At 42.8% G+C, this 25347-nt stretch overlaps 1 protein-coding gene across 1 annotated transcript in view; it reads left to right on the forward strand.

Moving 5' to 3' along the window:
- The first annotated feature begins 2921 nt into the window (after window positions 1–2921).
- The window catches only part of PLD4 (phospholipase D family member 4), a 34772-nt gene continuing 12346 nt past the window's right edge, over window positions 2922–25347 (forward strand). The window contains exons 1-6 of the mRNA XM_069103721.1: window positions 2922–3250; window positions 17340–17575; window positions 18751–18934; window positions 20658–20778; window positions 21968–22095; window positions 23290–23490. Coding sequence (XP_068959822.1) covers window positions 3215–3250; window positions 17340–17575; window positions 18751–18934; window positions 20658–20778; window positions 21968–22095; window positions 23290–23490 — 906 coding nt within the window. The 5' untranslated portion in view covers window positions 2922–3214. The remainder of the gene's footprint in view (window positions 3251–17339; window positions 17576–18750; window positions 18935–20657; window positions 20779–21967; window positions 22096–23289; window positions 23491–25347) is intronic.

The following is a 25347-nucleotide window of genomic DNA, read 5'->3' on the forward strand; positions in this document are numbered from 1 at the left end:
CAAAGGAATCTGGAAATCAAAGTTGCAAAAACAAATGTTTAAAAAAATTGTTTTTTACACGCAACTGGGAAATAAGATATACAGGCACTGGGGTATAGAAATCCATCCTGTCCTACTAGAAAATCAGAGGGAGGATATAAGAGAGAGCAGATTGGGGGAAGGAGTATTCAGTAGAATCACTATTTTGGGGTGGGAGTAGGGGAAAGTCAGGGAGAAAATTTGTAACTCAAAATCTTGTGGAAATGAATGTTAAAAACTAAAAATAAACAAATTAAAAAAAAAAGTTAAATGGACCAAATGGAAAAGGAGGTACAAAATCTAATAGAAGAAAACAATTTCTTAAAAACTAGAATTGGGCAAGTGGAAGCTAATGATTCTATGAGATATCAAGAATCAGTCAAACAGAAACAAAGGAATGAAAAAAATAGAAGAAAATGTAAAATACTTCATTGGTAAAACAACTGACCTGGAAAATAGATCCAGGAGAGACAATTTTTAAATTATCGGTCTACCTGAAAACCATGATGAAAAAAGGAATCTGGACAGCATCTTTCAGGAAATCATCAAGGAAAACTACCTGGAGGGCCTAGAACCAGAAGGTAAAATAGTTATCAAAAGAATCTACAGATCACTTCCTGAAAAATATTCCAATTGAAAACAACAAGGAATATTGTAGCCAAATTCCAAAATTACCAAGTCAAAGGGAAAATACTACAAGAGCCAGAAAGAAACTATTTAAATATCATGGAACCACAGTCAAGATTATGCAGGACTTTGCAGTTTCTACATTAAAAGAATAGAGGGCGTGGAATACGATAATCCATAAGGCAAAGGAGCTTGGATTACAACCAAGGATCAACTACCCAGCAAAGTTGAGCATAATCTTTCAGGGGAGGAGATGGATATTCAATGAAATAGATGACTTCCAAACCTATCTGATGAAGAGACCAGAGCTCAACAGAAAGTTTGATCTTCAAATACAAGACTCGAAAAAGGCATAAAAAGGCAAACAGGAAAGAAAAAAAACATATTTTTAATAAGGGCTGACTGTTTACATCCATAAAAGGGAAGATGACACTTATAACTCTTGAGAACTGTGTTGTTATTATGACCTTTAAAAGGGGTATACATAGACAGAGGGTGTGGGTATAAGTTGACTTTGATGTGATGATAAAAAATCTAATTAAGTGGTGAAAAAGAATTGTACTGGGAGAAGAGAAAAGGGGGAGGCAGACAAGGGTAAATTACATCACACAAAAAAGCACAAAAACAGTAGAGGGAAAGAAAGGAGGGAGATGAGCATTATTTGAACCTTACTCTCATCAGATTTGGCTCAAAGAGGGAATAACATAATCAGGTATGGAAATCTAACTTACTCTATAGGAAGTAGGAAGGGAAAAAGAAGGGGTGTATAGAAGGGGGAAGAAGTAGTAAGGGTAAAGGGGAAGGAAAGGGAGGGGGCTGATAGAAGGGAGGACAGACTGAGGGAGGCAGTGGTTGAAAGCAAAACTCTAGTGAGGAGTGAAAGGGAGAAAGAGGAGAGAAGCACAAATGGGGGCGGGGAATAGGATGGAGAGAAAGACACAGATAGTAATCTTAACTGTGAATATGAATGGGATGAACTCTTCTATAAACTGGAAGTTGATAGCAGAGTGGATTAAGAACCATAATCCTACAATATGTTCTTTACAAGAAACACATCTGAAGCAGAGGGATACATACACACATAGTAAAGGTAAAAGGCTGGAGCAGAATATATTGTGCTTCAACTGAAGTGAAAAAAAAAGCAGGGGTAGTTTGATCTCAGACAAAGCAAAAGCAAAAATAGAAGTAATTAAAAAAGATAAGGAAGCAAACTACATCCTGTGAAAAGATGCCCTTTGACCCAGCAATACCACTTCTAGGTCTGTATCCCAAAGAGATCACAAAAATGGGAAAAGGACTCACATGCAAAAATACTTACAGCAGCTCTTTTTGTGGTGGCCAAGAACTGGAAATTGAGGTGATGTCCGCCAGTTGTGGTATATTAATGTAATGGAATGCTATTGTGTTATGAGAAATGAGGAGCAGGTAGACTTCAGAAAAACCTGGAAAGACTTAAGTGAACTGATGCTGAGTGAGGAGCAGAACCAGGAGAACATTGTACAGTAGTTACAGCCACATTGTACAATGACCTTGATAGATCTAGCTCTTCTCAGTAATGCAAGGATCTAAGACAACTCCAAAAGACTCATGATAGAAAATGCCATCCACATCCAGAGAAAGAACTTTGGAGTCTGAATGCAGATGGAAGCAGACTATTTGTTCTCCTTTTCTTTTGTTTTTTGTTTTGTTTCTTCTTTCTTGTGGCTCCTCTCATTCGTTCTAATTCTTCTTTACATCATGACTAATGTGAAACTATGTTTAATATGAATGTATAAGCAGAGCCTATATCAGATTGCATGCCATTTTGGGGAGGGAGGAGGAGAGGATGGGGGAGAATATTCAAAACTCAAAATCTTATGCAAGTGGAATGTTGAAAACTAAAAATAAATAATTAAAAAAAGAAGTGTTCTTACTTAAGGAAGGCAATTATTTTTGGGGGTGGGGATTGAAGATAATGGAAGATCATTCTTGCAAGGAATTTGTGAGTTTATTAGGGATAGATTCTAGGAGGAAGCTGATTTGGGGCTGTATTTTGAAGGAGACTAAGACCTTAGAACTTCCTTCCCTTTTCCCGTACCTTCCCTTTTCCCATACCATCCCCCGATTTTGAAGTTTTCCTGAAGTAGGCAGAGGTATTTCAGAGAGTAAGATCCTCCTCTGAGACAAGAGGACTCTGAAGATTCTTAGGCTCTTGAAAAATATTGCTGCCACCCCGCCCCCATCATCTGAAGCTGGGGCCCCAGATGGTTCTATGGGACCAGGGGCAAAGAGGAAGCAATTGAAAAGAGGAAGTAACATATGACTGAGATAGACAGGAGGAAGACATAGACCCTGAGTTGGAGCTGAGGATCTCTGAATTGGCCTCCCTGCAGTCCTGGCATCACAAGATTCAGAGATGGAAGGACCCTTAGAGGCCCTCTGACCTAACCCTTTCATCCTATAAAAGAGGAAACAAAGACACTAACGGTGATTTTTCCAAGGTCACACAGCTAGGAAGGAGCAGAACTGAGATTCAAATCCCCAGCTTCCGACTCCAATTCTTTTTTACTGCACTTTAGGCTTTGACTAGATGGGGGTGGACAAGACCATGCAGGTGACCTCGAAGGTAAGTAGCTGTGGGAGGTGGAGGTTAGGGAGAGCCTTACTCTCCTGAAGACAGTGGGGAAAAGAACTGCCAATTCCCAAACTACGATCTCTCTAAGGAGGGCTCTGGGTGGTGGGGAGGGAATCCACCTGAAAGGTGGCATTCCAGTGTTCTCAGAGATTCTGGTCCCAAGGCAAGGGGAGTATTAAGAATCATAGCACAAACCCCACGTTAACATTCTCATTATCCTTCAGGTCCAGGGGACCTGTGGTTAAATCAGAGACCTCAAAAAATCCTAGAAACAAAGAATTTAATTATCACCTCTATGCTGATGATTCTCAAGTCTAATCTTTATGTTGACCTCCAATCTTGCATCTCTGTCTTTTAAACATCTTGATGTGCAGTAGATATCTGAAACTCCATTATGTCCAAAACAGAACTCATTATCTTTCTCCCCTAAACTGTTCCCCTGACTTTTACCTTCTCTATTATTGTAGGGCAACACCACCCTCCCAAGCCCCTCGGGCTAGAAACCTAGGAGTCATCCTGGCCTCCTCACTATCCCTCACATCCCCTTTCCAAACTGTTGCCAAGGCCTGCTGATTTTACCTTTGGCACCATCCCTTGAATATTCCTCCTTCTTCCCTCTGACACAGCCACCACTGTGGAGCAGGCCCTCCTCACCTCACACCTGGACTACTGTAACAGTCTGCTGGCAGGTCAGCCTGCTGGCAGGTCAGCCTACCTTCAGTCTCTCCCCACTCTAATCCATCCTCCATTCTGCCACTAAAGTGATTTTCCAGCCATGTCACCCACACCCTTTAACCTCCCACTCAGTAAATTCCAGTGGTTCCCTAACCCCTCAGGATCAAATACAATATGCTCAGCTTGGCATTCAAAGCTCTTCATAACTTAGCCCACTCCCGTCTTTCCCATCATTTTACACCTTGTACTCCCCACTACATACTCAGATCCAGGGTTGAACAAGACTCTCCACCTCTTAGCTCCAGACATTTTCCTGGTTGTTCTTCATGCCTGGAATGTCTGCCTTCCTCCACTCTACCTTGACCTCCTTTGCTTTTGTTAAGTCCTGACTAAAATTTCATCTATTACTGGAAATATTTCCCATCCCTTCTTCATTCTAGTGCCTTCCTTCTGTTAAATATCTTCTATTTATCTTGTTTATAGTTTACTTTGCATATATTTGTTTGTTGGTTGTCTCCTCATTAGACTGTAAGTTCCTTGAGGACAGAGACTATCTTTTTTTTTTTTTTTTACCTTTTGGAGGGCAATTGGGGTTAAGTAACTTGCCCAGTGCTACACGGCTAGCTTTTTTGTGTTAAGTGTCTGAGGCCAGAACCGAACTCAGGTACTCCCGACTCCAGGGCCAGCACTTTACTCACTGCGCCACCTAGCCGCCCCCAGAGACTATCTTTTGCCTTTTTTTTTTAATCCTTAGTCCTTAGCATAGTGCCTGGTGCTTAATAAATGTTTATCAATTAGTTGATTGAATGTCAGAACATAACTTTAAGCCTAGTAGAATAATAAAATATAGAATGTTAGGGCTGGGAAGGACCTTAGAACATAGAACATGAATGTCATGGGTTTAGAGCTAGAAAGGGATCTATTTAATCCAAGGTCCTCATTTTACTGTTGAGGAAACTGAGGCTCAGCATGGTTATGTGACTTACCCAGGGTCACAAAGCTAGAAGATGGGATCATAGGATCACAGATTTAGATCTGGAAGGGATTCAGTGGTTCACCCCTCTCAATTTACAGATAAGGAAACTGAGGCCCAGGGATAATAAACATTTATGTAGCATTTTAAGGTTTAGAAAGCTCTTTGCAAATTTCATCTCATTTGATCCATGAAACAACCTGGGAATTGGGTGATGTAGGATCCCAATTTTACAGAGGAGGAAACCGAGGAAGAAAGAGGTTGAGTAATTTGCCCAGGCTCACACAGCCTCTAAGTGTCTGAGGCTGCATTTGAACTCAGACCTTGCTGAGTGCTGGTCCAGCACTCTATCCAGTGTAGGCCTGACACCATTCAGATTCTAGGATTCTTTTCCAGCTCCTCTGGCTTTCAGGCCAATCCTCTTTCTACTACACTACACTTTTTTGTGTCATAGCTCCTTTGTGAAGCCTATGGGCCTATTCTCAGAATAATGTTTCTAAATTTGTAAAATAAGTAGGATTACAAAGAAAAACCAATTATATGGAAATAAAGAGGTGCCCTTTCCTCCATCGAAGTTCATAAAACCCCTGAAATCTGGCCACAGATGCCTTGGTTGGTGAGGAGGGGAGTCCATGGACCCCAGGATAAGAACTCTTAAGCTACAAGAGTCAGAAAAGGCCTTGTGCAGATGATGTTCGAGCACCTCCAAGGGAGCTAGAGAGTCTAAGAGTTGCACGTGGCATGGTGCCTGACACCTGTAGTAAATGCCAGTTAATTGACTAATAAATCTTAGTAGGCTGCCCAAATTCCAGGCCGTGGGGACAGCCTGTGCCTTTGCACAGAGACTAGAAATGGATTGTCGTGTGTCAAGAGTTGCAATCAGGCCAATGTGGTCGGCATATAGAACCCAGGCAGGAGAAGAATACATAATAAGAATGGAAAGATGGACTGGAGTGCCAAACAGAGGAGCTGGCATCTGATTCTAGAGGCAAGAGGGAGCCATTGGAGTTTACTGAACAGGAGAGTGCCATGGTCAGACCTAGGCATTAAGAATACTGTTTTGGCAGCTGTATGTAGAGTGGTTGGAGAGGGGAGAGAGACTTGAGGCAAGAGGACCCATTAGAAAGCTACTATAATAGTCCAGTGGAAAGGCAGCTGTGGTATTACTTGCTTACTATCCTAAGTACCCAAATAATTTCCCACAAATCATTGAAATCATCATTTCCTTATTAGGATCCACCAGGATACAGCCAAGGGAAACCACCCAAGTCAGTTTTCAAGTTTTCCGCTATATTAAAAATTTACAACAAAGAGCGACATATAACATGTAGAATTTTAGGATATTTTCTAGCAAATAATTGATTATTAAGAATGATGGGTCAGTTGAGTTTAGAAAACATGGAACCACTTGCATGAAATAAGGAAAAGCAAAGTGAGCAGAACCAAGAGAACATTGAATACAGTAACAGCAACATTGTTCAAAGAATAATTGTAAACAACTAAGCTATTCTGAGTGTTATAGATGCTCAGATCAACCATAAAGAGCCTATGACGGAGAATGGTCTCCATCTCCAGAGAAAGAGCTGACAAAAAGAAGTGTGCATAGCATGGTTTTACATACATTTACAAATCTGTGTCAAATGGTGTCTGTGAGGTAGGGAGGGAGGAAGAAAGTTTGAAACTTAAAATGTAACAAAAAATAATTTAAAATTTTTTAAATGGACACAAAATAACAGACAAAAGAACATCAGGAGTAGAAAATATCTTCTCTATCCCCTCCATTTTATGATGGGGAAACTGAGTCACATAGTGAGCCAACTGAAGCTAGAACCCAGGTCTACCCATTTCCTTACCCCTATGTACGATATGTGCATTGTATCCATATTCCCAGAGCCTACAAGCACTCAGGAAATGGTTGATGATAGCATGACTCACTAACTGCAGGAGAGAAGCTCAGTGTGGAAACTAATGGTTCTGTACAGTATCCAGCCAGATATGAACAAGCTCCAGAAAGGCAGGGCTGACCTGTCCCCAGTGGTTGTCCCCAGCCATGAGATAATGTATGTCAAGGGCCTGCCCCCTTAAAGGAGTCTATAGATGTCATTGATGATGAATGAATGTGAGGGACAATGGGAATGTCTGCTCACCAGTCTGGCCCAGGGCCTGAAATTTTCCCACGAAGACCTTTGTTTTGGAGCATAGGATCTAGAACTGGAATGATCTCAGAGGTCATCTCCTTCAACTCCCTCATTTTACAGATGAGGAAACTGAGGCCCAGGGAGGGTCAATGACTTGCCATAGGTCACTCAGGCAGCAAATTCAGAGGCAAGATTTGAACACAGGTCTTTTGACTCCAGGAGCAGCTAGGAAGTGCAGTAGATAGAGTGCCAGACATGGAGTCAGGAAGACTCTTCTTCCTGAATTCAAATTTGGCCTCGAACACTTACTAGCTGTGTGACCCTGGGTAAGTCACTTAACCTGTTTGTCTCAGTTTCTTCAGATGTAAGATGAGCTGAAGAAGGAAATGGCAACCACTCCAGGATCCTTGCCAAGAAAACTTCAGATGGGGTCACAAAGAGCTAGAGATGACTGGAAAGCCACTGAACAACCACTTATGACTCCAGAGCAGTATTTTTTCCATTATACTAGACTGCCTCCTTATATCTCCCCTCCCACTGAAGCATTGCCCTCTCTTGGATCTGTCTTGAAAATGAAGCACTGGGGAGGCTAGGTAGTGCAGTGAATAGAGCACCAGTCCTGGAGTCAGGAGGACATGAGTTCAAATTCGGCCTCAAACACTTAACACTTATTAGTCATGTGACCTTGAACAAATCACTTAACCCCACTTGCCCTGCCTTTCCCCCTCCAAAAAAAAGAAAAGAAAATGAAGCACCCCCTGGGAGGGGTAGTGAGCCCCTCTAGGGAAGTGAGCTGGATAGACTCTAGGAAAAGGAAGCCCTGATTGAGGGGTACTGAAAGTGGCTCAGAGAAAGTTGACTGGGACATGGGATTGGGGGTGGTCCGGAGGTTGTAGCCTTGAAGACGACTGGCAGACTGATTCCTCATCTGCCGAGTAGGGAAACACCAGGCCTTGGGAAGGAGGAGAGGTACAGACTCAGGATATTCCTGACTTCTTAGAGAATCAGTCAATCACCAAGCATTTATTAAGCCCCTCCTGTGTGCTAAGGGGCTGAGAATATAAATACCAAGTGTGAAACAATCCCTTCCTGTGAAGCACGTACATTCTAGCGAGGGGACCTCAGAGAGGGCAACAAATTGTCTGGAATGGGACCTGGAATCCTCAACTGCAGGGACTGTGGGAATAGGTTGTATTGTCATGAGCCAGACTGAGCCGGCCTTAGAGGCCAGTAAGTGCCCCCTGCCAGGGTCACAGAGAAGGAGACTCAGACAAGGGGACTTAGCTAGGGCTACACACTGAGTCAGCAGCACAGCTGGCATTTGAGCCAGACCCAAATCTCCTGGCTCCTAGCCCAGAACATGCCCCTCATCATCTTTGCTCTTATTCAGACAGGGAAGAATGGGTTTGGGTTTCTGGTTTTGTTTTTCATTTTTGGTTTTTTGATTAGTGGGGCATAAGGTTTTATTCCTGTTATAAAGGGGCATTCTCTGACAAGAGGGAACAAAGGTAAGCTGTGAATCAGGGCTGAAGAGCTAGCAAGCTCTGATCCCCTTTGATTCTTGGGATGTTGTCTCTGGTCTGTGTTCTCTCTCCCCTCCCCTCCTCTCCCCTTTCTTCTTTCTCTGTCTCTCTCCTGTTTTTCCCCTTTTCAAAGGCTCTTAGGCCCAGACCACCCACAGCCTGAACTCTCCCTGTCCTGTTTGGAAGTATAATGTCCAGTCCCTTCCATCTTCCTGCAGGGGGCTGGGAATGTTCACTCCAATGAGTTAATATATATGTAAAATGATTTGCAAAACCTTAAAGCACTGTATAAATGCTAATTATTATTGTTGTTGTTATTCCAAAAGGGTTTGTGTGTAGACACATAAAACTGAAATCCATAGGGGGAAGTGGTTTGTACAGGGTCACACAGGTCCTAAGCATAGGAGGCAGGATCTGAACTTTAGTCCTTTGACTCTGGATCCAGCATGGAGTCAGAAATGCCAAGGTTCAGCCATACCCTTCACATGCTGTGTGACCATAATATAAGATCATTTGTGGGCCTTAGGTTTGATGGGTCTGCTCTGAACTCAAGGTAGGGCATGTTTAGAGTTTTAGGGAACTGAGAATGCAGGGAGGAACCAAGGGGGGCCCCCATAGTGGAACTAGGCTCAGAAAGTCACAACAAAACTGCAAGTGATTTTAAAAATAAAATGAGGAAGCGAAAACTGGAAATGGCCCTTTTCAGGTCTTGGTTATGGTGGCAACCTAAAAATGTAACTGAAACACATATAGAGAGCATTCTGCAATGAGACAGACCCATACACACAGAGTACAGCATCACTGAGAGGTACCATCAGGTACACACAGTCACAGACTCTCAGAGTTACAGAGTGCCAGTCCCATCTCTCTACCCAGGAATCACATTACAACAATCCCCCTGGTGCTGCGGAGCTTGCTACAGAACAAAGCATCAGCACTGGTTTATCTGTAGCAGATTGATGTCATCACTGATGAGAGTGTGGCTCACCAACCACGTACAGCCAGATATGAGCCAAGTCACAGAATCACAGTATTTGGGAGATGGGAGGGATATCGATATTGATCTGTTCCATATGAACCAAAGGACTCCCCCCACCCCACATACAAACACATACCCAATCAGAGATTGTCCAGATTTTTTTGAGGTAATCAGGGTTAATTGACTTGTCCAGGGTCAGATAGCTAATAAGTGTCTGAGGTCATATTTGAATTCAGGTCCTCCTGACTTCAGGGCCAGTCCTCTATTCACTGCACTACCTAGCCACCCCCAAGCAATTATCTCTTTAATGATCTGTCCTGAAATTTCCCTAGGAATTGAAGTCAAGTTCACTGGCCTATAGTTTGTAAAATCCGCTCCCTTCCCTTTTTAAAAAAAATTCTGAACATTTGCCCTTCTCCAATATTATGGTACCTCTCTCATTTCCCATGTATGGCCTTTCAAATATCATTGAATTAAGTAAGGAAAGGGCCAAGCTTGATCATAGGGGAAGTCAGCAGCTATCTCCCAGGTATAACATGATAACATGGCAATGTATAAATTATAAACTGTATGTAAAATGTTTTGTACCCTTAAAGCCATGCATAAATGTCAGTAATGATTAGATGCTGATGTGAAAGGCAATAGGAGTGTCCTTTTAACTGCCTGAACTAAGGGCTGGTGCCAATACTCAGGCTCCCTGACCACGCTGCACTGGAAACTGGACACTGAGATCTCCCTGATCAGGGATATGCAACTCCATAGTCTGAGAATGGAGCTTATGAATCAAATGATCCAGCCTGTAGGAAAGAGAGGAGCTTGGTCCCTTTGTAATCCTTACACTTCTGAAAGCAGCAGGTGGGAGTTTGAGCCCATCTGTCCTTCTAGGGCAGTCTGTGGCATCCTTGCTGTAAATCCCTGCCTTAGAGTTCAAATCAGAGTTTAGCCCTGTGATATGTCCTCTGATCCTCAAATACCAAATGAAAGGTGAGGCAGAGGCTGGGAGCTATGATTCCTTTTTTTTTTTTTTTTTGCAGCCATATTTGTACATTGCTCAGTGGGGCTGCCCCAAAGTAGGGAGTTTCATCAATCATGGGACATGTATACAGAATAGATGCCTTGCAATCCCTGGGAGAGAGGAATGTGAATGCTAGCCAGGCTATACAGACATCTGGAAGCCTCATCTTCTGCTGGAGATACCTGCATCCATGTCTGGGCCTAGGGGAAGGCACGGTAGCCGGGAATCCATTAGGCCTCTCCTGGATGAATTCTTAAAAGACTCCAAAGGGAGGAGAAAGGAGCATTGATTGATCTGGGTTAGAGTCATAGAATCCAAGAACACAGACTGGCAGAACTGGAAGGGAGCTTTGGTTTATAGGATTTAGAGTTAGGACGATGTTTATTGGTCATCTGGCCCAACTCTTTCATTTTACAGATGTGGAAATTGAGGCCCAAGATGGGTAAGTAACTTGCCCATGGTCACCTAGTGAATTCATGGCAGAGCCACACCTAAAACTCAGGTTTCAGGCCTGATTTGGAAAGATCCCCACTAATCAGAAATTTGGTGAGAAAAGAAGGTTGATGTTTACCCAAAGTTCCCTGTTATTTCCTCATTTCCTCAGTTCCCCATGTCTAGCTAGCCATCACAACTTATTACAGAGAGACCACTGGCCTGGGACGTGTATTTCCCATCCAACACACAAATACCTTTGGAAACCTGCAAGGTGGACTCTAAAACAGGTGATAGATAAAAGACTTCAGGATGGTGGGAACAGACAGAACATGGATGGCCAGACAAACATAGAAAGAACACTTACCCACAACACTGTGAGGCAGAGGATGCCAATGTAACTCTCCATTTTAAAGGTCAGGAAACAGACACTCAGAAATAGAAAGTGACTCATCCAGGGTCTATTAGCTAGTAAGTTTCGAAGCCAGAATTTGAATGTGACTCTAAATCCAGGCTTCTTTCCAAAAGATGAGAGCTTTTTCCCATCAAGCTGGGGTTGGCAACCCATGACCAACCAAATTCCCTCTCCCTTCCTCTCTTCCCTACTCTGAGCTTCAAAAGATGACCTAGGCTTGGGATCTTGTTGTTCTCAGCAATTCTTACCCTTGAATTAAGTTCAATCCAAGAACAGTGGTTAGGCACCCACTATGTTCAGGGCCCAATGCTTGATGAAGGCTATAGAAAAAGACATGCAGTATGCCCTCAAGACAGTCCTTACTGTGTAATATGGAGGATAGAAGGAGGGATAAGCATGTAACAAGGTAGAATGCCATCAGGACCAAGGAGAGATCCAGACAACGTGCTAGGGGAAATTTGAAGGAGAGATTAGTTTGGGGGAAGTGGGGATAGAGAGAGCAATTTATGAATATGTCTAAAGGCCTGTGGGAAAACACACTCATGCCTGTTTCCATCTGTGTATAAGTGGTTTCTTGTTTTTATTTCAATGAAATCTTATTTTGGTTAGACCTTTCACTTATCATTTATTTCACTTTCATTTCCAAATATGTCTCCCTCTCCCACCAAGCAGGCCATCCATCCCTTATAACAAAGATTTAAAGAAGAATCAATCATATCTGGTAGTGTATATAACAGCCTACACCAACAGTCCCCCACTTCTGAAAAGAGGGGAGGGAGGTGCATTTTCTCATTTCTTCTCTGGGGACTGAGCTTGGTCATGATCAGTGTGTGTGTGTATCTATGTATGTATATGTGTGTATGTGTGTGTTTATGTGTGTGTATGTGTGTGTTTATGTGTGTGTGTGTGTGTTCCTAAAGTTTGCTGTTGTTTTTGCCACTGAGGAAAAAGCCCAATCCTTATGAGTCCTTACCAGCTAACAACCTCTTCAACTTCTGTGCTTTTTTTTTTTTTGGAGGACAATTGGGATTAAGTGATTTGGCCAAAGTCACATGGCTAGTAAGTGTGTCAAGCGTCTGAGTTTGGATTTGAACTCAGGTCCTCCTGACTCCAAGACCAGTGCTCTATTCACTGTGCCACCTAGCCCCCCTTACCTCTTCAACTTCTGATGCCTCCATGTCATTGTCCTGACACCTGCTGTCCTCAGCCTAGAACATTCTTGGGAGCGAGGACTTCCTGGGCAAACATCAGGCTCAGTGCTGAAAAGGTTCCCCTAGGGTGGAGGAAAGGGAAGAAGTACAACTGGGTGTGGTTGTGAAGGACCAAGCAGGTAGTTCTCCTGCCCAGACTAGCTATGTTTTCTCAGCTGAATCAACTGTAACCCCATCCCTACCCAGCAGGGCAATCCTGCCCCCATCCTCAGTTTTACACCTCTTACAAAAGCCTGGGGGGGATGGGGCAGGAAAATTTCCCAGGTGGCCAGAAAGCAGAGATTTAGTGAAGGATGGGGGAAGGTGGATCAGAGTCACATTGTTGGGAGTCTTGAATGCCAGACTAATGCCACCAATGTGTAGACACTGGGGAGCCCTTGATGATTTTTGAGCTGGGAGAATGAGTCAATTATCAAGGTGATTGCAACTTGAGGTGGATTAATAGCACCTTCCTCTGGGCAGTGTTCAGCTCTCCTGACACCCCCCAGTCCCCCATGCAAGTCTCTTCTGGGCAGGGAGAGTAAAGTGTTGTCTTCTCAAACCCCAAGGAGAGCAACTTTGCCAAGGTGGGGCCCTGGCACTTGGCCACACAGCATGTGATTGCTCAAATGAACCTCTTCCTTAGCCAAGACAGATTTCAGTCACCTGGGAACTGGGAGTGGGGAATATGTTGGAGGTCTGACTGTGTCTTTGATGGCTAAGCAATGCTCTTCCTAGGGCATGTCAGTAGGCAAAGGAGCGTGGATAGCTTCTTCAAATTCATTCTACCTCTTTGAAAGGAAAGTGTAGGGCTGAGAAAGGAGTTCTAGCTTAGCAGTCATGATCATAGCTGGGATCATAGTTCTAGCTCTGCAATTCATTGTGCCCTGGGGCAAGTCATTTCCACCTCCATGGGACTCAGTTTCTCCCCTATAAAATGGGGAGAATAGCCTCTGCCCTACATCCCTCCCAGGGCTATTTGTGAAAGTGAAATGGAATAACTGGGTGAGAAAGTGTCCTGTGCTGTTAAGAGATGTTGCGATTATGTTGTGATCATGACCAAGCTCAGTCCCAGAGAAGAAATGAGAAAATGTACCTCCCTCCCCTCTTTGCAGAAGCGGGGGACTGTAGGTGTGGGATGTTATATGTGATTATGACCTAGAGTTAGGTCTGACTAGAATGAGACTCCTGAATCCCTAGGCTCACTGACTCTTGGGGGCCAGATGAAGGCATCTCCAGGAGGAAGAAGAGCAGAGAGAAAGAGTGAGGTGGGCAGACTTCCTAGAGGAGGAGGTGGGGCACTGGCCATCTCAGGCAGGACTTCCCAAAGGATGTTGCTGGTTTAGGAGCAATGTCTCCTGGTGTGACTCCTAAGGACAGCTCCTTTGCCCTTGGCTTCCCTTTCCTCACTCTCATCTTCCCAACAAGCCTCTGGCCCAAGAGGCTCTTTTCAGGCCTACTTCTGAGAAGTTGTTGCTGGAGATGATTCTACACTACACAGCTAAATGACTGGAGCTCTGGACCTGGGGTCTGGAAGACCCAAGTTCAAATTTTGCCTCAGATACTTAGCTGTGTGACCCTGGGCAAACCACTTGGCCTTTCTTAGTTTCTTCATTTATAAAATGGGGATAATAACACCAACCTCCCAGGATTGTTGTGAGGATCAGATGAAATATTTGTAAAGCACCTGGCACATAGTAAGTACTACATAAATGTTAGCTATTGTTATTATTTTCCTATCATATATCAATGATACCCTTTGACCCAGCAATACCACTAGTTGGTCTTTTTTTTTTTTTTGCTTTTTGGAGGGCAATTGGGGTTAAGTGACTTGCCCAAAGTCACACGGCTAGTAAGTGTGTCAAGTGTCTGAGGCCGGATTTGAACTCAGGTCCTCCTGACTCCAGGGCTGGTGCTCTATTCACTGCACTACCTAGCCACCCCTAGTTGGTCCATTTCTAAAGATAATTAGGGGAAAAGGAAAAGAACCTCTATGTTCTAAAATGTTTATAGCAACTCTCTTTGTGATGGCAAAGAACTGGAAATTTCAGGGATGTCTATCAATTGGGGAATGGTGTAGCAGCAAGTACCCCAGTATCCCCAGGGTGGCTGCCAACACAGGTTCTTAGATCTGCTTTGCTAAAGGAAAGCAACTCAAAATGGGTTAACAATCTTGCTTTATTCAATCAAACATATATTTACCTAGTTCAGAGGAAAAAGGTCAGCACCCCAAACTTCAGAGTATACAGAGGTTACAAGCATAAGTTACAAGAACATTTCAGCAGACAGGCTTCCAAACTGTCCAACCATTACATACATCCATACCTAGTCAGTTACCAGAGAGGGAAGCATCAACATCTGGGTTTTCAAAGCCCAGGGGGCTCTCAACGGCTGCCAAAAGTCACATCTGGTCAAATCACACAACACTTCTCAAAGTAAGCCCCAAAGCAAAGCCTCACATCAGGGCTTATATGGCCTTCTCCAGGCTCAGAGAATGTAACAACCTTCTTGACCCACTGCCCAATCACAAAATATCTCTTGAAAAACAAGCCTCCCACCACAGGCTCCAGATACACTTAACCTAGGGGAAGGGAAGATCTTAAAAATTTACATTCCTATAACAAATGGCTAAACAAATTGTGGTATATGACCGTGATGGAATACTATTGTGCTATCAGAAATGAGGAGCATTATGACTTTAGAAAAACATGGAAAGACTTGCATGAAGTAATGATGAGCAAAATGAGCAGAACCAAGAGAAAATTGTATATAGTAACAGCAAACTGTTTTAAGAATGAATTTCAGTGAATGAGTTATTTTGACTATTCTAAATAACCCAAATTAATTAGAAAGGACATATGAAGAAAGATGCTATCTGCATCCAGAGAACTGATAAATAGAAGAATGTATAGAATAATCTTACATATATATATATATATATATTTATTGGTGCCTAATGGTAGCAATCTCTAGGGTGGGGAGGGGGAAGGAGGGAATAAAAAATAAATTTACATGATAATTTTGTTGTATATTTGAAAGAATAGCAAGCTGTACATAGTAAATTTACAGTTTCATGTGCAATCATCTTTCCTATTGTACTGTGTTATAAAAACACTTGTTTTATTCCATAGATTAAAAATAAAATTTTTAAAATAATATAATGATGATTATCATAGCAGAAATTACACTTTCCCAATCATACAAGGGGAGGGAGCCAAGTTAAGGACCCATTTTACAGTGACTTGCCCACTATCCCAGGACCCTTCACTCCAAATCCAGTGTTATTCATTCCCTCTCTTCTCTACTGCCTCTGACCATAGCACCATTGGAGAGTAGTGATCTATAGTTTTAGGAATACGAAATTACAGAATATCTTGGATATGGTAGTAGTTGCCTCCCTGACAACCTAATCTGTGAGTCTGAGTTGGGGAGTAAACCAGATGGGGCCCAACATAAGTATGTACAAAAGAAATAGGAATTCTGGAAGGGGGAGGACTGATATCTGGGGCCACTGGGAAAGGCCTAATGTATGAGGTGGTATCTGATTTCAACTTCAAAGGAAACTAGGGATGCTTAGAAGCAGGGCTGAGGAGGACCTTCTACGTGGGGGGACAGCCTGTGTACAGGTTTAGTCAGTGGCATGTTGTGTGTGATGGACTGTGCGGTGTGTGAAAGGGAGGCCTGGGGACAAGTCACTTTGCCCTTTCCTAGGCTAAGCCTCGGATGACAGATACACAGTTCATCACCAAGCCCCATACCCTTTCCAGCTTGTTAGGAAATGAAACCAGGGAAAGATCCCTAGCTGGGATGCTGGTATTAGAAGACCTCAAAGGGAATTTGCACAATCTATACCTGAGCACCTTTGGCAAACCACATTAATCGCTTTGAACCTCAGTTTCCTCATCTGTAAAATGAGAGTGTTAGGTCTGTGGAATTGTGAGTAGGGTGGGCCTTACCTCAGGCAGTACTCAGAAGTAGTATTTTCCAACCCAGCCTATAGAGCAGAGGGTAAAACCCTGACTGCTCTGCCATCCCCAGCCCCATCCTTTGGCTCTTAGATACTGATGGTACAGGGTCCAGAAATGGTGAGAAGAAGAGGACTGGGGGTTGGAGGAGCAGGATGAAGAAAGAAGGAGGAGAAGAATCTTTTTTTAAGTTTAAAGGTTTCAAGAAGTAAAGACTTTTGATAATCAAAGTTTTGTGATAGTAACAACTTGTCACTGACCAGTGAATATGTGCTTTGGATAAAAGATGTATAAGAAATGGTTCTTTTGAAACGCTAGTCGAAAGGGCAGGAGATCAAGGGCATTGGGGGAGGGAACTCTGCCTTGCATTGCCATGGAGAGAATTCTGGATTAGGAGGTAAAATACCAAAATTCAAATCCTGCCCTGCCACTTACTACCTTTTTGACCTTGGATAAATCATTTCACTCCTCAGGGACCGAGTTTCCTCATCTCTAAAATGAGAGTTGAGTTAAATGACCTGGAGTTGGGCTAAACGACCTTAGAAGTCCTTAATTTAAGATCCTCTAAATTCCATCCTTAAAGCCTCAGACCTTTTGCTTCAGACTTTCAGTTCCTTCAAAGGGCAAATCAAGGAACACTTCAAACTGTTATTGATCATTACACCTCAGTATGAAGGATTTATCAGATCATCTTCTAACTTCTGGTTTCTCTGTTATTTTCCTTGTATCTCCCCTTCCTTTTCACCCCCTTCCCAATTTCCAAACTTTTACCTAGATCCAGATTATAGGGGCACTGTCCATGATTTGGCTCCTGGCTATAGTCTTCACGCACTTCCTAAGGCCTGTCATTCTCCCTCCAGTCCTGAATTTGGGGGTAGAAAAGGAAGAGGTTCTGGTCTATGGACCATGGGGCAATGAGAGGAGGTTCACTGAGGAGGGCTGGCCAAATGGAGGAGAGCTGGAGGAGGAAGAGGTGGAAGAGGAGGCCTGGAGCTACAATGACTCATGCAAGTAGGTGCTAAGAGCAGGCATTTCTATAATAATTTAATGTTTACAAAGTTCTTACTAACATTGACTTATTTGATCCTCCCAATAACTCTATGAATTATTTATTTAACATTATTATCCCCATTGTAAAAGAATTGGGAAGTTAAAGGATTTGCCCATGGTCACAAAATTATTAAGTATCAGAGGCAGAGTTTGAATCCAGATCTCTGTTGATTCTCAGCCCAGCATTTTTTCCCACTATACCACTCTGCTACCCAAGGAATCTCAACAGGAAGGCAAAACTTTGGGTTCACTGACTTCCCTTAGTCACCACAAAGGAAACCAGGGAATGGACCAGATTCCTGGCTTGATATGGGAGGAGTTGGGAAGGTCCATGTCCATACCTCTTGGCCTCATACACCTGCACCACCCCCCATCTGACTCAGTACTTGAAATCCCACCTTCAATCCCCTTGGAATCTGTTCTCCCTCTCCTGGCAACCATCCTAGAGTCTCAGAATCTGGAAACCTCATGGGATCTTGGCAGTCTCAAGTCCTCAAAGGCTTGTGGGATTTTGAGTCGTGCAGGACGTTAAAGCTCATCAATTCTCACCCACTGATTTTCAGACTTGTCTAGTGTCAGAGATAGTAGGGGACAGAGCTGAGACTGGAACCCAGGTCCTCTGAGTCCATGTCTATTCCTCTTTCCACTTTACCATGACGTCTCCCTAGTCAGCCTTTTCCATTTTGGAGCAGCTCTAATTGTTAGGATGTCTTCTTAACATAGAGTTAAAATCCACTTGCTTGTAGCTTTCTCTTAATTTTGCCCAATAGAAGTCTAATTTCATTTTCTCCATGACGGACTTTCAAATACTTGAAAATAATGACCATGACTCCCCCTAAGTCTTCTCTTGCCCAGGGTAGACATGGTTGAAGTCTCTGCTCCTCTTGTGGGCAACTTGTCAATGTATGTTCTAAAATTTGGTTACTTGTACACAATACTCTACATGGTGTCTGATCAAGGAAGAAGTGATCCTGTCATCTCCCTCATTCTGAACATGTCACTTTAGTGATTCTGGGCTTGGGAGAGAATAGAGATGAAGCTCCTTAGTCCCACTGTGGTACTCCTGTGTGTCCTGGAGTAAAACCTGGGGATGTGGGGCCAAGGGTTTAATTCAGCCTGGGCTGTTCCTGTTGCAGGTTTGTCCTTGTGGAGAGCATTCCTCAGGACCTGCCCTACATATCTGCCCACTCAGCAGCCCAGCCCCTGATTCAGTCCTGGATGGGGCTCTTGGACTCTGCTCAGGAGAGTATCCACATTGCTTCTTACTACTGGTCCCTCACAGGACTTGACATTGGTGTCAACGATTCTTCTTCCCAACCGGTATGTACACCAGCAGACCGAGCAGGCCACAAATTGGAAAGAAGAATACCCTGGACACCATCTTTGGGGTCCTTCCCTTCAACCCACTTCCTAAATCCAGAAAAAGGAAAGGTTGGCTGGGAGGGGAAGTTGTGGAATCATACTAATGGTTGTCATTTGTGTAGTCCATTAAGATTGGCAAAGCACTTCTGCATACATTGTCTCATTTGTCCCTTACCTACGAGATAGATATAAACATTTTTAGTCCAATCTACATAGGGAAAGAAAATGAGGGCTAACAAGATTATGTGATGTGGTCACAGAAAATATCAGGGGGGAATGAGAGGCCAGCCCTTCCCCATTCTGAGGCCTTCACTCAGAATTGGCATCACTGCCTCTGAATACCTTGTAACTGTTGGTAATATAATATAATATGATATGATATAATATAATGTAATGTAATATAACATATAACATAATGTACTTAATTGTATGTTGTATTATATTAATAATATGCAATATTATTAATATATTATATTGTATATGTAACATGACATGACACGACAAGACAAACATAACAATATAACATAACACAACACAACAAACATAACATAACATAACGTAACGTAACGTAACCTAACTTAACCTAATGTAACATAACATAACATAACATAACGTATATAGGAGCTGTCAGTGTTTAAGAGACTGTCATGGCTACCGTGATGTTGAATCCAACCATTGTTCACGGTTCTTGTTCTCTTGAAGACTTTTTAGAATCTTCTGTCTCATCCCATCTTTCATCCTTCCAGCTTCATTTAAACTCAGTTCAATTCAATCATACTGAGTCCCCAGATGGCCACCTCTGCTGTTGTAATACCAAGTAAGGACAGATCTAGCAGGAGTTCCTAGTTTGGGGGAGACACAGGAGGAACAAGGGCAGCCCCTGCCTTCAGGGGGCTTGCAGATTGGCTTTTGAACATGAGATTTACATGGCAGAATATCACTTAGCGGAGTATATACTGATTAATTGGCAATTTGATTAATTTGGGTACAGCGTCCACCTGAACAGAGGGAACAGATGCACAGTTCAAGTGTAAAACCCAGAAGTATTTATTGGGAAAGTACAACACATCTGTGCACGGGAAATGGCTTCAGAGATTGGGGATGTAGAGAGTGGTTTATGTTTTTACAAAAAGGGAGGCAGGAGAATGAAAGGAATACAGAGTAACCAGAACCAGGATGTTTGTGCAAGTTCCGTCCATTTGAGGCTGATGTGAACCAGTTTGAGCTGGTGCAGCAGGGGTGTTCTGAGTTCACCCAGTGGACACTGCAAAGGATCACTGGTATGTCAAACTCAAGCAACATTCATTCTTCCTCCTGATTGGCTGATTATGATTCCCTGGTTATTTCAGTCTCTCTTGGATAATAAGGGAGCTCAAGCAAATCAAGGTGATTAGTAAACTCATTATTCCTTCCATTTCTACAATATAACAAAGTGCTTAGGCAATGTAACCAAGTGACCAAATGTATGACTCATAAGAGTTCCCTGGGGGAACCTTTTGTTGCTTGTCAAGGGTCTGAGGCTGGGTAGCATTTTAATAAGGGAAGAAGGAAATAGAAGGCATTTTGAGTTCTGATCTGGGGTGGTCTAAGGCTGCCTGGCTGACTTGCCTCTCCTGAGCTGCCCAGCATTGGTAAGTAAGTCACCACTCCCACCTGCTTACACTCTGGCTCTGCTCTTCAGGGGGAAGAATTGTTGGGGAAGCTGGAGACTCTGTTGGCCCGGAAAGTCTCTCTGACCATTGCAACAAGTGACCCAACACTGGCTGCGAATTCTACTGACCTGGAGGTCCTCATGAGCAAAGGTAGAGACCCAAGGGCACTTCCTCAGCCCCTAGCAACCCCACTGAGCTAGAGTCAAGCCCTCCTCCTACTGCATTCAGGAGACTCCTCATGAAATGCCACCTCTTCCAAGAAGCCTGTCTTGATACATGGGAAAGAAGAGAACAGAGAGGAGAAAAGACCAACTTCTATGAACTGCACCCCATCCAGCACAAAAACGCCATTGGGAGACTTGAATTCCATTTCTCAGCCTCTGCTTTACAATGTCCTATGTTGTCATCTTCTTGAAGTGGAATAATATCATAGCAGGCTGCAGGGCTGATCCTAACCATAGGCAGAAGCAGAGGTATGCCGTGCATTGGGCCCATACGTGGACAAGAAGGGTATGAGCAAGGCTTCTTGTCCAAAGGTCCCTTTTCCACTGACCGGGATCACAGTGTCTGGAATTGCACCATTAAGATATTCTCTTTTTCGATCTGGAAAGGTTTTTTGGTCCTCCAAAATATGGCTGTCTCAGGAAGGGGTGGGCACCTTAAACTGTTGCAGATCACCTCACACACGGCAGCAGTTGCCAGCTACTTGGTAGAGAAGCATGGTTGAGAGAGAATGACAATGGCTGCCAGGACAACTCTGCTCTGGCTTTTCCCAAATCTAAAAGGAGGGGATTGAACTCAGTAATCTCTAAAGTTCCTTCCCAACATATTGATCTGATACAACTTTTTTGCATTTTGACAAGGCATCATGAACCAGGCACCAGGGTAAAGGACCCTAGGAGAATTCTGGAAGGGGCAGAAGCATTTTCTTACATTTCCATGCCCATGGCTTTTGTCAGCCTTGGACTTCATCGTAGACCAAAAACAGTTGTTGCTTTAGATGCCGTCTCTTCCCCTCATCTCTCATCTCTTCCTTTGCAGACTAAGTCAAAACTCCCATCATAACTTATGCTCAGTCTACCAGCTCAGAGCTTGCAACAGTCCCAGTTTTTCTCAGGATAAAGAGAGAATGCTATTTCTCTGGTCTGTAATTCCCAAATTTATTTAGAATTGGATTTAAATTCTGGTTTCAGATATATTTATTCCTACCTTCAGGAAAATCAATATGAATGCTTCTGAATACTCAGTTATGTTAATATTTGGGGTGTGCCTCCATATTAAGGGAGGGATTTGAGTGTGTCAGGGGATCCTCATTCATGCCTCCTTCATTCTCTAACAGGAGCACAAGTGAGGAAGGTCCCAATGAAGCACTTGACCCACGGTGTCCTGCACTCCAAGTTCTGGATTGTGGACATGAAGCATGTGTACCTGGGCAGTGCCAACATGGACTGGCGGTCCCTGACTCAGGTGACTTGTTATTCATTGCAAACTTCCTTAGGAGTCAGAGGTAAAAGAGGAGAGAAGGGAGAGCTGGGGCTCGGATGCGTATTCAATAGCTGTGCTCCTGAAAAGTTTTGATGTGATTCAGACTTAGAAGCAACTTTAGATATAAAATAGCCAACTGCTAATTTTGCAACTACTGAGATTTGTGGAACGAGAGTCCCTAAGGCCATATATATATACTAAATGAGGTATCCAGGACTCTGCTCCAGGTTTTCTGATTCCAAATCCAGCCTCTTTCTACCACAAAATTGCTGTCAAATTTTTGCCAATTGAACCTGATTTTAAATGAGGTGGGAAGTTTACTTTTTCAAGGAGCCCCGCAATGAGAGGGAGGCAGTTTGATAGAGTGGACATCATCCTCATCCTCATCAAAAGCTAGATTTGTAATCAGAAGACTCAGGTTCAGATGATACGGTTTCTGTAACCATCTGTAGCCATCAGAGGGTTCCCCTTCTGAGCTTCTTTTATAAAATGGGAGAAATAATCTTTGCACTAACTATAGTGGCCACTAGGTGAATAGAGTGCTGGGCATAGGTCCTGAGTTCAAATTCGCATCTCAGACACTTTCTAGCTGGGTGAACCTGTGCAAGTCATTTAACCCTGTTTGACTCAGTTTCCTCATCTGTACAATGAGCTGGAGAAGGAAATGGCAAATCACTCCAGTATCTCTGCCAAGAAAAACCCCAAATGGGGTCATGAAGAGTTGGACAGAACAGAAATGACAGATAAACAGGAATATTGTGAAGAAAGCATTTTTTTAAGCCTTAAAATAATTTGAAAATGATTCTTTTGTCAAATGAGGGACCCCGAATCTTTACATGTGGGATTATGCCTTGCTGCGTTCATCCTGTGAGCCTAGATCCTTCCCCAGACCAGATGCCCAGAACAATCCCTCATTCTAGGACAGAAAGAGAATAATGGCTAAGCTAAGATTAGCTAAGGCCTGAGCCTTAGGTTATCTGAGCACTCTGGAAGAGAGAGGCAAAGTCATCATGGAATAGGGGGTTTTAGAAAAGGCTCCCCAGGGGAGGTGGGACTGCAACTGAGCCTTGAAGGTTCTGTTGGGTTTCTGCACAGAACCAGATATTGTCCTGGACCAGAAGCTCCATGTTTTCTAAATGCTTCCTGTCTCTCTCTCTATCTCTTAAATTTCTGCAGGTGAAGGAACTTGGAGTTGTCATCTATAACTGCAGCTCCCTTGCACACGACCTTGAGAAGACATTCCAGACATATTGGGTCCTGGGGGTCCCTGGAGCCACCATCCCCAAACACTGGCCCCAGAACTACTCCACAAACATCAATTGGCGTCATCCCCTGCAGGGAACACTTGATGGGATGGTCACTACTGCCTATTTCTCTGTAAGTGGGAATCTGCAGGACTCAATTGTAAGAAGGTGATTTTCTCTTAGGTTTTCACCTTCTCTGCTTGCTATCTGACTGTCCCACACAAGGGTCAGCTAAGCAGGTATGGTAGGCAGAACCTTTGGCTGGTGCATCAATGGTCATAGGACCATCAGCTGAGAGAAAAGGTCTCATCTGTCCTCTAGTCAAACTCCCTCACTTTTCAGAGGAGCAATCTGAGGACCAGAGAGGGTAAGCCACAGACTCTCAAAGTTGAAAGGAATGCCAGAAGCTACACGGGGCAACCCTCATCTGACTAGGAATCTCTCCTATAGCACTGCCAACAAGTGATCATCCACTTGGATTTGACCTTGGAGGCTAACAGTGAGGGGGAATCTGCTAACTCTCAGGGCAGTTTGTATGGGGTGTGTGTGTGTGTATGTAGACAGAGATTTATAGATATATATCTATCTCAGGAAGTAAATATATCTATAGATTTATATAAAAATATTATATATAAAAATACAACAGGAAGTAAACATATAATGGAATAGTACTCCATTGGAATCCAATGGAATAGAATTAATACTAAGCATATTAATATATAATTAAATATATTGTATATTTCATATATTATTAGATAAATCTATTATATATAATTATATATAGATACATTATATAAAATATAAGTATAATATAAATATATTATCTATAATTTAATATATAAATTATAATATATAATAGTAAACATTTTTGTATATGTAATTTACATATGCAAATATATTTAAAGAAAACAGATTATATAAATAGTATATATACATATGTGTATATGTATATATTATATATAGTAAATAGGAAATAAATAAGAGAAGGAAGGCAGTAGAATTAAGAAGGGCTGGGAAAGCCTTCCTGTAGAAAATGTTGGGACTTGAAGGAAACCAGGGAGGTCAGTAGGAAGAGATGGGGAAGGGGAGCATTCCAATACAGTATGGGAGACAGCCAGATAAAGTACCAAGGGATTACCAAGCCAAGGGATGGAGTGCCTTGTGATTTACACATGTATCACAAAACAATCATGACCAATCATAGATATTTAAGATAATTCTGCTATTGGACAGATCCAATAATTAGTCAACAAGCATTTATTTGGTACTTGTTATGTGCCAGACACTGTGTGCTTATTAGAAATTTTTCTTCTTATCAAGCTTCTCTCTTTGCTTCACTGCTATTCTATCCATTGTTCCTACTCTAACCCCTGGGGCCACAATGAACAGCCTAGTCTCTCTTCCATCTGACATCTTTGAAGATGACTATCATGCCCCTGTGATGTCTTATTTTTTCCAGACTAAACAGTCCAGTTCCTTCAGTCAAACCTCATGGCACATTGCTTGGAAATCCAGCACCATCTTGGTCACCTTCCCCTGGACGCTTGCCAGTTTATAAATATATTTTTAAAAATGTGATGTCCAGAACTGAACATGATCACCAGATGTGGTTTGACCAGGACAGTGTAAAGAAAGACTATCCCCTTCCTAATCCTGGGCACTGGGCCTCTCTTAATGCCACTTAAGATCTCATTAGCTTTTTGGGACCATCCTTGATTCATATTTGAGCTTTTAGGCTGCTCAAACTTAATCATGAGACTGATTTTCTGAATCCAAGTTTATATTAATTTACATTGAGAATCTTAAAGTACTATATAAACATGAACGATTATTACTATGATTCCTATTAAATTTTACCCAGTTCAATTCAGCCCAATTGAGATCTTAGATTCTATCAGAGTATTAGCTTTGCCTCTTAGCTTTGTGTAATCTAGAAATCTGATGAGCACAACATCTGTGCTTTTATTCAAGTCACTGTCAAAATTGTTAA

Source organism: Petaurus breviceps, unplaced genomic scaffold (assembly GCF_028583685.1).
Source record: "Petaurus breviceps papuanus isolate PSGF00001 unplaced genomic scaffold, PetGlider_PUasm1.0 64, whole genome shotgun sequence".
In the NCBI taxonomy this organism is placed as follows: domain Eukaryota; kingdom Metazoa; phylum Chordata; class Mammalia; order Diprotodontia; family Petauridae; genus Petaurus; species Petaurus breviceps.